The sequence below is a fragment of the Clupea harengus genome, chromosome 21 (assembly GCF_900700415.2).
Source record: "Clupea harengus chromosome 21, Ch_v2.0.2, whole genome shotgun sequence".
In the NCBI taxonomy this organism is placed as follows: Eukaryota; Metazoa; Chordata; class Actinopteri; order Clupeiformes; family Clupeidae; genus Clupea; species Clupea harengus.
The window spans coordinates 5272352-5285413 of NC_045172.1; the positions used below are offsets into that span (position 1 = coordinate 5272352).

Genomic DNA, 13062 nt, shown 5'->3' on the forward strand with positions numbered 1-13062 from the left:
TGTCGAAGCGTCCTTGAGCAAGACACTGAACCCCTAATTGTTCCTGATGTGCAGTGTGCCATCAGTGTAAATGTAAAAATGTGTATACATCCTTGTAAGTCGCTTTGGATAAAAGCGTCTGCTAAATGACTAAATAATAAATAAATAAAATGAACTGGACTTAGAAGTACAGTAGAGTGCTAGTTAGTGTTAGCATTAGTGAACCCAGCAGATGACAGACGTGAAAGCAGATGACACTCATTGTGAAGAATATTGTTTGGATAGAAACTCTAATTTGGTCCGCAGTGATATGAGACTGATGTGATATTTGATGAGCTTGTCTGTGTGTTTACCCTCAGTAAGAAAAGGAGTTGTCTGGAGTGTCCTGACTTCCCCCTCAAAACATGTCCTGTCTTTAAGATGGCACACCAAGAATGAGAAGCGCTTGCTTTTTTTTTCCAAGAGCTGGAAAATTCTTCAGTCAGCCAGAGACTTTGTTTATTTGTTTTGTTTTGTTTTGTTTTGTTTTGTTTGTTTGTTTATTTGTTTGGCTGGTAATTGTTTATATCCCAGATTGTGAAGTGCACAAAAGCTCCACTCTCATTCTCCTCCACTCCTCCACTCCTCTCCCCCCCTCCTTCCCTCCACTCCTTCTTCGCTGATAGTGGAGCTTGGCAGCTTTACTCCTTTCTGAGGCAGCGTAAAATGTGGGGAATGAATCCGGTTTGCGTGACTGTGCTGTATTGACTGTCTGAACCACTATTAATCATAGTTCACTGAGGTATGGCTGGCTGCTGGCAGAATGTTTCCCAAGTCTATTGTGTGAAAAAACTTTCTTTCCCCACAGGCCGGGGTACACTTTGTAACAGCCCCAGAATGCTCAAGTTCACCTAATTGTGCAGAACAAAAAGACCTTTCAACTCTTGTCTTGACATTTATACCTCAAGGTTTACGGTCTAGGTACAGTGCTGCCCCTTGTGATATCAATGCAACCTAGGCTGTAATAGATGTTGGTGGGATGCTCTTTGATTCGGAATAATCTGGAATGTTCCTTTTGTCTTACAGTGGTTCGGGGATCTCGTCACACCGGTGTGGTGGGAGGATGTGTGGCTGAAGGAAGGCTTTGCTCACTTCTTTGAGTATGTCGGAACCGACTTCCTCTTCCCCAAGTGGAACATGGTGAGAACATACTTGAGATCTAATATCATATATTGTCATGAATATTCACAGCAGGTACATCAATTAGTGCAGTATTAATATAGAATATAAAATAATTCTCACACTGATTCTTCATAGCAGTGAAAAGGCGTCATGCAGTTTCATGCAGTGTTATTACATTGAGCTAAATGGAGATTAATTTGTCACAGCCTACTGTCATAGATTCTCACATTGCTGTGAAAATGAGCTCCACTTCCATATTCTGCTCACACACCAAAACATTTCCTCAGCGTAGCTCACATCTAACATGTCAGAAAGTGTTAAGTCGGAGGATGGAGTTTAATTCAGTGATGTGACAGAGAATAAGCTTATGGTTTGAAAAATGTGATTTAATTCTTTGCATATTCACTTCATAATATGAAATGTTGATAGTTAAAGTGTGATATGGACTGTGTATCCTTCAACAAACTGATATTGTCATGCTGATTTAAACCAGGGCTCTTTAAATGGTTCGTTGACTAAGAGGATTTCAATAAATCGTCCATAAATTGCTGCAATCTTTGTCGCAACATGTTGGCAGTCCCCCTTGAACACAAATCATGGAGCAACACATCATCCTAAAATTGTTCCACCAAAGAAAAGGAATACCATGTCCAAACCAGGAGAATTTGTTCTTATGTGAACCCTTTTCAGTAAGAGACCACTTTATCATCCCAGTGGTCTCCTTTGCCTAGCTCGGACCATAACCCTCCGCTGCATACAGTGCAATAGATCAGGCTCCACTTTACATTGAGGTTATATAAATACTGTGCTAATAGCAATGTCCTCAGTCCTTAATAATAATGTCCTCAGTCTTTTTTTTTCATGTCAACTTGAGTATAGATTAAAGGCATTTCATGTAAAGTAGGTGCAAGATGTGCTTTGTATCTGTCCTGTCTTGGTCTTTTGTAACTAAACTTTTACTGATATGACTGTTATGAAGATCCAATTGCAAATATACATTAGCATAGCAAATAAATCCCTCAGACAAAGTCTTGAGAAGGGCTGAAGTGTGACTGAAGTCCAGTTGTTCAATGTTTTATGTTCGCATTCACAATGGCACATGCCTATGGTGATATTACATAACCTGACAGAAATAAGAGACTTGTTTTAAAACAGTCTGTGACATGCATTAAAGGCTTCCGCACCATAACATTGCAATGACAACCACTATATAAAGAAAGAAAGACTATGTAAACGATATCCTGTATCAGTTCAAAACACTGTACTGTAATTTGTTTGCAGCTCATTACAAGGTAAGACTGTGAAATATTACATTTTGAGGCTCGCTTAAATTAAGTTCTAGCTAATATTGTTGTAACGTCACAGTATTATTGTTCAAACACAAACCCACGCTATCTTGTCTCTAGCCTCTCTTCTATTACATCCATTCATCCTAGAAAACACCTGTTCTCTATTTCCCCTTTGAACAAATACATTGTCCCGAGCACTGCCAGCACTGGCACATTTAAATGGTGTGCTGGTAAATCATTATACTTTGGTGCCAGGAAGTGGCTTGTAGCTCCTCCATGCATATTCAAACTGGATTATTTAAAACATGTATGGCGGAGCTCTTGGTGGACAAAAGATGACCTCTCTGTCCAGACAAATAGGACTTTGGGCAAACAAGCGAGCACAGAGGAGAGTAGTATTACTATCGGATGATGAATTATACATGGTACGCTCCTCTCTGTGCTGTCCAACCTGTGCGAAATAGCCACCTCAGTATGAGAAAACAGTATTGCACTATCAAATGAGGACAAATAGCCACTGCCACTGTGCTTACTTTATGCCAGCGTGAAGTGGTGCTATTAATTGTCATTATGCTGCTCGGGAAAAGGCAGCAATAGAGAGCTATCTGGATGAGTGGCTTTTAATATCCTCCGCTAAGGAGCAAGACGGACTTGCTGCCTAATACTCGAAAGTGAATAAGTAGGTTTTTTGTTTTCGTTTTTTTACCCCCCCGGCTTGAGGTGTAATTTGTAATTTAGGAGTCGTGATACTCCGCTTGGAGGTAAACAATGGGATGCTGAGATGATAATTAGCTGTCGGCCTCTCAAGGACGTCGGTGGAAAGTCACGACTCTGACCCCATTCATTCTAGAAAACCCCAACATAGGCTGGCATACACTAAATCATGTTTACTGATGAATGGCACAGCTTTTCTCTACAACCCCCCCCCCCCCCCCCCCCCCCCCCCCCCCACACACACACACAAATAAACTCACGCTAATGCCTAGTTCAATTATTCAGAGATGCCAATTAACCATAATTTCTGCTAATTTAGTTTAAATTCGGCATGTTGTAGATCAACAGTATTAGTTTCAAGACTGAAGTCCTGTCCACACGGTTAACGATAACTATAACAATAACTGTAATAAACTCTATAGTTTTAAATATCACTCTAGCTCATAACAATGACAACGTCTGCACCACACACTATAACAATAACGACATGAAGAATGTTATTATTCGGCATAATTTTCAGACTGATTGTTTCAGACTGAACCATAAAAAAGTGACAACCAATCAGAATTCAACCAATTTAAAGGTATGACATTAAAACATGAATTATATTTCTGAGAGGTTTACCCTATACTTGGTCAGTATGGACACTTATATCGTTATAGTTACAATCGATGTTACAGAGCAATGTTGTTTTTAAACTTTCCCATTGATATTGGGCAACAAATATTTATCTGGAGAACCTAAATAATCAATGGAAAACTTGTCCTGATCATCCAATCAGAACCCTAGGAACCGTTCATATGGATGCCTGGGAACATTGCTCAAAAAGTTGCCTCATAGATCATTCCTATGAGATGCATGTCTATGTTTAACCTAAACGCTCTCATATTTCCTCCAACTCCTTCCATGCTATGTGAGAGGGTAGACTCCTATCCTTGCCATGAGGCACCTTGGTCACAGAGCAGCATCTAAGCAAGCAAGTGTACTCAAGAGGGCATTTAAAAGAGTGATGCATCTGTCAGATCTGACGGCCTGTCTGATTGACACACTCGAGCACTCTGTCTCCTGATAAGAGATTATCACATCTGAGAGCATGATGACACGGGTGTGGGGGTGCAGGAGATAGTGGAGGGTGTGTGCGTGTGTGTGCGTGTGTGTGTGTGTGTGTGTGTGTGTGTGTGTGTGTGTGTGTGTGTGTGTGTGAGGGGTTCACCTAGCCTCCATGTCTTTGTCAGAAGGATTAATGAAAGCAAGGCCCCCGACCCGCTGCCGCCGGCTTCATCTCCCGTGAACATCTGCACCGCAACATTTATTTCTTTATTTCTTTACTCGCATCATATTTTATCTGCCAGCTTCTCCACCCTTCTTTTATGCGTCGCATCTGCCCGCGCAAGTACGTTGGCGCATTCAGAGCTCCTCGAAGGAGATCCTCCCTCGGACTCATCATGGGAGGCAGGTGTAGAGCAACTGCTCTCTCGCTGTCTCGCTTAGGTCAGTGGCTGATTCATTCATCTCACACCCCCCCAACCCCACCCCCACTCCCCGGTGGCAAGCTGTGGCCACCGCAGTTTGAGTTGTCAATATCGGGGAGTCTAAGTGAAATATCATTGGGAATAAACACCCTGTTGTGAGCGCATATGGTCCAGATGGAAGGCCTTCTAATGGCACTAATTTTACGGCGCGGTTACGTGACTTACATGACATTCGCTCAGCCTCACCAGCTGCCACAGCAACGTGCCCCCCCTCCATCCCTGCATCTCCTTTCTCCCCGGGCGTTCCTCTTCCCTGTCGCATGACTTCCTTCCTTCGTGGGCTATTCATGCGACACAGCTCGTAAAACAGTGAACAATTAACAAGAACAAGAGAGGCAGATGATTATCTAGAGCAATTCTTCTCGTGTCTTCGCAATTGTGACAGTTATGTCATCCCTGCACTGTACTTTCATTTTGATTGGTATGAGTGAATTGGGGTATTACGTAATTTGACAGCCAGTGAAGATGGACTTGTTGGTCAAATTTTTTATACTTTTAAATACCTCAATAAATGTGTAAATCATGAATGTGTGTACACAAAATGTCATTAGTTATTTCAAATCGAAAAGGAATTACTCAAAGCTAATTGTACCTTCAAATATTGCTCATTATTGCTGTCTGAAACGGAAAATTAATGAGTGTTGCAAAGAGTGGACACATTTATTTCTGTACACTGTTACACACAAACTATCATTGTTTGATAACATTGATTCAGTTCACTCACACATACCTTAAGTCTCACCCTAACCATATTATTTTTGAGTATATTGTCTGCTATTACTCCTCATTACTCAACAGGTCCCTCTACTCTACTGTAGTCACTATGTGATAAGGGCACAGTAATGTCAAGTGTGAGCAAGTAACCATTCCCACTTTACTTCTGCCCATATTACAGGAAGGGCAATAAGCTCCATCTAAATTAACTTGCACATATGATTGGATTGGGTTGTGAAAATCAGGCTTCACATGAGAAATTACTATGGTTGAGAAAGAACGATAAGAAGTCATTTAAACATGTTCCTGTGTGTCTTTCTTTGTCTCATGATTGGTTCATCTGGTTGAGGACAAAGAGCAGAACTGTTCCATCCGCACTGCAATTTAGTTCTGGTCCAGTCTTAATCCTTGTCTGTGCGGATAGCTATACTTATAAGAACCTTGGCCCAACATGTCTTCCTTCGTATGAATCATTTCTAAAACAAAGCTAATGTCTCATATAGAAGTTTGTTGAAGTGGTCTCTACAAAGTCTCTACAAAGTGTTATCTTATCTCTATAGAGAGAGGCCTTGGTCTCTCTTTCATTTATTATTGAACGAACAAGTTTATTAAGAGAACTAAAGGGGGTGGGGGGTGGCTTTCATAACTCTGTGGGTGGCAGTCTCCTTCAAACACCAGCTGTGGCATTGAGGGGCTATATTTGCACAAAGACAGAGATTGCTTATTTGTGTGTGTGTGTGTGTGTGTGTGTGTGTGTGTGTGTGTGTGTGTGTGTGTGTTTGTGTGTGTGTGTATGTCTGTCTCTGTCTGTATGTGTTTGTTTGTGTCTGTGTCTGTGTCTGTGTCTGTGTCTGTGTCTGTGTCTGTGTCTGTGTCTGTGTCTGTGTCTGTGTGTTTCTATGTGTGGCAGCTGTAGTGTATGCATGTTTTCCTAGGCCTGTATTTGTGTGTTCATTTGTGTGTGCCAAGCCCTTCACACCATGAATAATTTACCAAGAGAGGCATGGACAGACAGATAAAGACAGTGAGACAAAATCATGCAGCAAAAATTATTTTGTATTGGTTTCACTACGGACAACTCAAGGAGAGAGAGAGAGAGAGAGAGAGAGAGCGTGCACAAGAAAGAGAGAGAGAGCTTTCTGGCAGATGTGATTATCATTTCAGAAAGAAGATGAACCACTTTGATGCTGACGTTTCATTAGAGCCCACAAATGAAGAATCTCCCTCCCCGAGCCTGCAGTGCTTGCAGCGGTCCGGCCTGACCACTGACTGACTGGATGAATCAGCCCAGTGAGCACAGACTGACGCACGTGGCCAGACTCTCGTCTGCCAGCTGCTAGTGTAGACTAATCAGAAAGAGAAATCAGTCGTCCTTAAAGCCACATCCAGATGAGACGATAATGAGGCTTCAAGACAGACGACAGCATCCATCGATCGTTCTGGCTGAGTTTTCAGTTGGGCTGTTGTGAACTAGCAGTACTGGCTAACTGGTGCAAATAAAGCCTGGTTTTATAGGACTGGAGTGGGAAGATGTTTTGTAAGGGAAACTGGCATAGGATGCTATATTAAAACTAAACTAAACAACATGCTGACCAGCATGCTAACTTCTACCACAATGCCATTGTTGGTATGTACCCGCTTCCCTGGTAACATGCAGAATAGCTGGCAGGCAGGGGTGCAGTACAATGGCACAATGGTAGTGTTGTGTCAATGGTTTTTCATCAAGTTCAAACTTGTATTTAAAGGACTTTTTTTATTGGACATTCAATTTCCATGATAGTTGTCAGAATGGAGAGGCAACGAGATTGCTATTTATTTTAGCTTGCTATAAAATTTAAAAAAAAAAACAACAAAAAACTGTTTGTTATTCTTGCTCCTGTGGCCTTCTATTCAGCATGTGTATTATGTGTCCCTCCTCTGAATAGCTGACAGAACACAGCAGTGGCTCTCCTGATTACCTGAGCATACTTGATTTAGCTAATCAAGAGCACTTCGATTACACTGATCAAGGGGAGAAGGGAGATATAAGCTGGGTTTCCAACCAACTCCAATTTGCTTATTTTAAGCGCATCAATGAAAATTCAGCAAAAAAACAATTAGACTTCGTGTTTCCATCCACTGTGTTATGCTAATTCAAAACGGACACATTCCTAATCAGGGGAGGAGTTGGGAACAGCTGTGGGTTCAAAAGTTTAGGTTGTCTATGCAGCTTTAATGGAAATAAAGTAATAATAAAATCTCAACAAATGCAATTTGATATGAATAAACCCGTTTCCATCAACATTAATTGCGTTATACCCAATGCAAATCGGGAGTAAATCCACTCTCGTCCAGCAAATTAATTATTTGACTTAGAGGATTTTGTGTGAATTTTAAGCATTTCCACTTAGGATTTTCTATTAGAATGTTCAAAATTTGCATTAAAAAGGTTGGATGGAAACCCGGCTGTAGGTAGAGGATATGCAGGGCAGGGAAGCCAGGAACAGAATTCAGAACCCCAGTTTTAAAGCATCCCAGCAATACAACAACACCACCAAAACAAAAACATAGTGAAGCATATACTCTTGACACATCCCAGTTTATTACACCATTTTAAATACTTTTAAAACATCCATAGCTACTCCTGTAAGCTGTTCACACATGTTTCTAAATAAATACAAATATTTTTTGTTTTAAATAAAATAACAATAAAAAATAACAATAAAAATAAAAGAAACAATGACATTTGAACTGTCACGTTGTTACACCAGTTAACCCAGCAGATTCACAGAAAGGCTGCTGACTAATGGAGCCTAATTGATCTAATTTGTTGCCCTTCCAAATAGTACTCTAAGAAAGCACAAATGCCTGTCCGCTTGAGCGAGAGACCAAAGGAGGCGTCGCTTGGAGGTGGTTCCCAGGGGGTGAGAGCTTCTCTCCTGCCTGAGTGAAGATGCCCTTGGCTGTCCGGGCCTCCTCTCCAAAATAAACTGCCAACAGACGCCCTCTCCAGATGGAGACCCTTCACATTTCATCGCTCTCGCTGGACTCACCCAAACTGAACCAGAGTGCACATCGGGTCATCCGGTAGCGAAGCCGCGGTTTTGTGAATGTTTGGATCTGTGAATGTTTGGATCTGATCCTTTTTGCACTCCTCATTCTTATTCATCCCTTTTCACCATTTTCTTTCTTAAGGTTCATTATTGCTGCTTCAGCTGCCCTTTCCTTGTCTCCATCTTTGAGTTGAAAAAAAGCATTATATAAGTGGAATGATAGAATTTATACAAGTGCATATTATTCATTAATTCTCTGTACCCCATCTCTGTTTCCCTCTCTGTCTCTCTTTCCCCCCCCCCCCGCATCTCTATCTATCTATCTATATATCTATTTCTCTGTCTCTCTATCTATCCTTCTTTCAGGAGAAGCAGCGTTTCTTGACGGATGTTCTCCATGAAGTGATGCTGTTGGACGGTCTGGCTAGCTCTCACCCCATCTCCCAGGAAGTGTACGAGGCCACCGACATCGACCGGGTCTTCGACTGGATTGCCTACAAAAAGGCAAGCAGCCACCTCCCACATTGCTCCAGCAGCCCCTTGCTAGGGTTGTAGATCTATATCTATTTTAAAATGTTATTGTTGTGTTGGCCTCTTGACCTCTGTCGTACACACCATGGTAAGTTACAGAGCAGCGCTGTTAAAAGCAAAAACTCACATTCCTCTGAATTACCCCCAAAATAATTCACCGCAGAACTCCTGAGCAAAATAATTTCACTTTCACAATCGCCCTGCAGTCATACACCAGAAAAATATCTCAATAATGGCATGTTTTTTGAACATGCTGAGAAACAGAAAAAATAGAAAGAGAGAGAATGCAGCAGAATGCAAGAGCAGTGTCCCACTGGCCCCGGGGCTGGTGGTGGCACAATAAGCAGCCTTTCTCAGGAAGGGCTAAATCTTTTTAATTACCTCCCATCCAAGATTAACTGCTTTATATAATCCCAGCACAAGACAACTTGTCACACAACACAGAAAGAAAAAAAATGTATAAACTAAAACTCAGTTTTTTTTACGTGCTGGAGTTCTGACAGCACTGCCTGTCTCATTTCTTCAGTCTGTTTATTCACCGTTAAAAATCTCAAGCATTGTCAGTCACAGCTGGGCAGAGAGACGTGAGGGCACGACCAGCTGGCAGGAACAGATGCTCCCTAGACACTCTCCCTCCCTCGCCACTCGGCCCTCTCCGTGCCCGGGCAAAACAAATGTGCAGCCTCATCATAAAGCAGTCTCCGTGGCGTCCCATACCAAGAAATATCATCATAAAGCAGTTTCCGTGGCGTCCCATACCAAGAAATATCATCGCAGAGCAGTTTCCGTGGCATCCCTTGCTAGGAAATATCATCATGAAGTAGTTACCATGGCGTGCCTTACAAGGAAGTTTGATCATCAAGCAGTTTCCATGGCATCCTTTACTAGAAAGGACAGTAATAAGATGATAGACCATGTAAGAGATGCGGACATGCGATATGTAATGTCTCAAACAGAAGGTATACTGGCATGCTATAGCAGAGGCTATGTTATTCAAATGCTTCTTTTATACGAAAGGATGGCAGGGCTTTGAATTGGGTGCCACAATTATATAGCCTTTCTGGCTAAATTACCATTATCTGTCTTCTGTCTGGTCTGAAAAATAGCAGCTATTACTAAGCAGATTTCCCAAGCAGCCTTAGAACTCAGTTTGAAAGCCATTGACTCAATTATTTTCAATTAGCTTTATTTTTCATGGCCCTCTTCTTAATCAGCTCAGATGTAGGCTGAGTCTCTGTGCATTGGAAGCAAACCACATTGTTATCTGTTGGGTCGTGACGGTGTGGTGTGGTGTGGTTCTGGTGTGAGGAGTTGACTGTGCGTATTAGACAGTCTGTTTGGGTGTGTGTGTTAGTGTCCATTACCTAGCCTGTCAATCAGTGCCCTGTTATATCCCACTTAGTGTCTCCCTGGGCTGTCTGTACACACACAAACACCCACGTGCAGACATACATGCTTACACACACACACACTGACAGGCACACTCAAGCACACACACACAACCTCATACACACACACATACACACAGATCAGAAGCAGCCCATCCAGAGGCTGTCAGGACATGCCTCTTGTGGCGCTGTTGGTGGTGTCGGGGATCAAGCCAGATGAGATCATAGTCTGAGCCATCGGGTCGAGGATCAGGAGAAAACCCTCCATGGTGCTCTTGTCAACACACCGCCATTGGTTGTTCGTTTGTTTATTTGTTTGTTTGTTTTCCTGACCCGTTTCTGTGACTCACGTCTCACGGTAGAAATGTCAGGGGGAAGACACTCTAGTTGAGTCACTGGTTGGAGGTCTCCATCTCATCGCACTGCATTGGAGTCAAAAATGTATTATTTGTTTGCATTTATTTCATGAAATTTCACCATTTTATGATTTGTTTATACCTATCTTTTCTATCTTGTTCATAGTTAATCTTGTTACTTGAACACACTGAGTATGAGAAAATGTGTACTGCCCCTTTAACAGACTACCGTTGGTAGTTTATCTGTCATCTCCGTATATTTTTCAGTCTTCGGTTGCTGATCTTGCCTTCTCTCCCCTTTTTTCACGCAATTATTTTGTTGCATTTGCTGCACGTCGCGATGTTTGAATCTTTTTGTGCGAAATACAGCCACACTTTTGACCGTTTACCTTTCGGTATTTTCTCTGTTAAAAGGTTGATGGCTAGTTCTGTTTGTGCTTGCCTGCTCTTCACTGTCATAAGACTGTTGCTATGAAAACACCAATGAGCGTGAGCGACACAGGACAAAGTTTACAATGGGAGCTGGGGCAGTTTTACATGTGCCCCACAGAATCTGCCTAGCGACCGTGTTCAATTGGCTCAGGCACCGAAATGAAGCACCGAAATCTGCGTTGCATTTCGGTCCGGGTAGGTACCGGTTGTATTGGGACCGGTTCCATATTGGTACCGGTTCTCGGTACCCAACCCTACTCAGAACACACTCACACACACAGAACCCTAAAAGTTCTTCTCTTCCTCTCCTGTAGGGAGCGGCGCTGATCCGGATGCTGGCCAATGTCATGGGTCAGTCCGTCTTCCAGAGGGGCCTGAATGTGAGTAAAACAACCTCTATCTATATCCATCTCTGACTTACTCCCTGAATCCTCTCTTTCCCCCCCTTCCCTCCCCTCTTCCTCTCTCCCCTCCTCTCTCTTTATTCCTCTCTCTCTCTCTCTTACTCTACTCCATGCCAGGGACGGGCAAGGCCATTAGCTCCTAATTAAAGTTAAGAAAACCATAGGGGAGTATTTTTAACACACACACACACACACACACACACACACACACACACACGCACACACACGCACACAGTGAAATCCTCTTCAAACATGTGCATGCAGAGACATAGCCATGCACACATTTACATAAACACAGCAACACACACTGGAATCCTCTGCAAACATGTACACACACCCACACAACCACACACACACACACTGTGCGTAATCAATTCCTTTAGTCAGTTCATTAAAAACTAGGGAGCAAACTAGGGAGCAAACAAGGTCCCGGACACTGGGGACCACATCACCTAAGCTTTACTCTCTCGTGGCCCTAGCTTCTCTCTGTGCTCTTCTACACTGCAAACATCCACCTACACACACATACACACACACAGTATGTGTACTCACACAAACATGTGCAACTAGGCAGAAAATGAACACACACATACATATGCAGTACATACACATACACCCACAGGTGACTAAACAGAACACTGTAGCCAGTCCACAGAGTGCAAATAATTCAGGTCTCTGTCTCACACACACACACAGAGACACACACACATTCACTCTGTCTCAAACATACATAGGCAGACACACTTTCTCTTAGACATGCACAAACATACACATGAACACACACATTCTCTCTCTCTCTCTCTCTCTCTCTCTCTCTCTCTCTCTCTCCGCACCTCGCTTCATTTTAACACACATTTACACGTGCATATACACAAGCCAACAGTCTCTGAGGGTCGGAGCGATTGAGGTATTGCGCAACACATTTCTCCTATTACCTATGCATGCATTAGCATGTATGCCGAGTCCTCTGTTAGTGCCCGGGAGCTCAAATCTCAGCGGAATCCCTGCCTGCCATTTTAAACTCACTGGTATTCCACTCCAAAGTTCTTACAAATGTCCGCTTAGTTGTGCAGAAAGCCAAATGCACAATATGCCTTGTTTGATCCCTGTTTTGTTTGGAATAGAGATTGGACTGTTTAGAAAGGCAAATTGTCCAAGGCTCTGGTGTGTGTGTGTGTGTGTGTGTGTGTGTGTGTGTGTGTGTGTGTATTTGTGTGTGTGTGTGTGTGTGTGTGTGTGTGTGTGTGTGTGTGTGTGTGTGTGTGTGTATTTGTGTGTGTGTGTGTGTGTGTGTGTGTGTGTGTGTGTGTGTGCGTGTGTGTGTGTGTTTATGTGAAGGAGAGAGAAAGCGAGAAAGTGTTTGTTTGTGTTTGTGTGCGTGCTGTTGCGTGTGTGTGTGTGTGCACACACGTGTGTCGATGTGTGTGTCTGTGTATGTATGCGTGTGCATAATCGGAGTCAAGTTTGAGCTCTGTGCATGGCCCGCCACTCTCTGGATTAGCGGATCAAACAAAGGATAAACCCTAATCT

The 13062-nt window shown here is 42.7% G+C and overlaps 1 protein-coding gene across 1 annotated transcript in view; it reads left to right on the forward strand.

The window, feature by feature from the left end:
• Positions 1–13062, forward strand: part of LOC105892297 (thyrotropin-releasing hormone-degrading ectoenzyme) — a 133839-nt gene that overhangs the window by 65499 nt on the left and 55278 nt on the right. The window contains exons 5-7 of the mRNA XM_031558292.2: positions 1045–1158; positions 8788–8925; positions 11443–11508. Coding sequence (XP_031414152.1) covers positions 1045–1158; positions 8788–8925; positions 11443–11508 — 318 coding nt within the window. The remainder of the gene's footprint in view (positions 1–1044; positions 1159–8787; positions 8926–11442; positions 11509–13062) is intronic.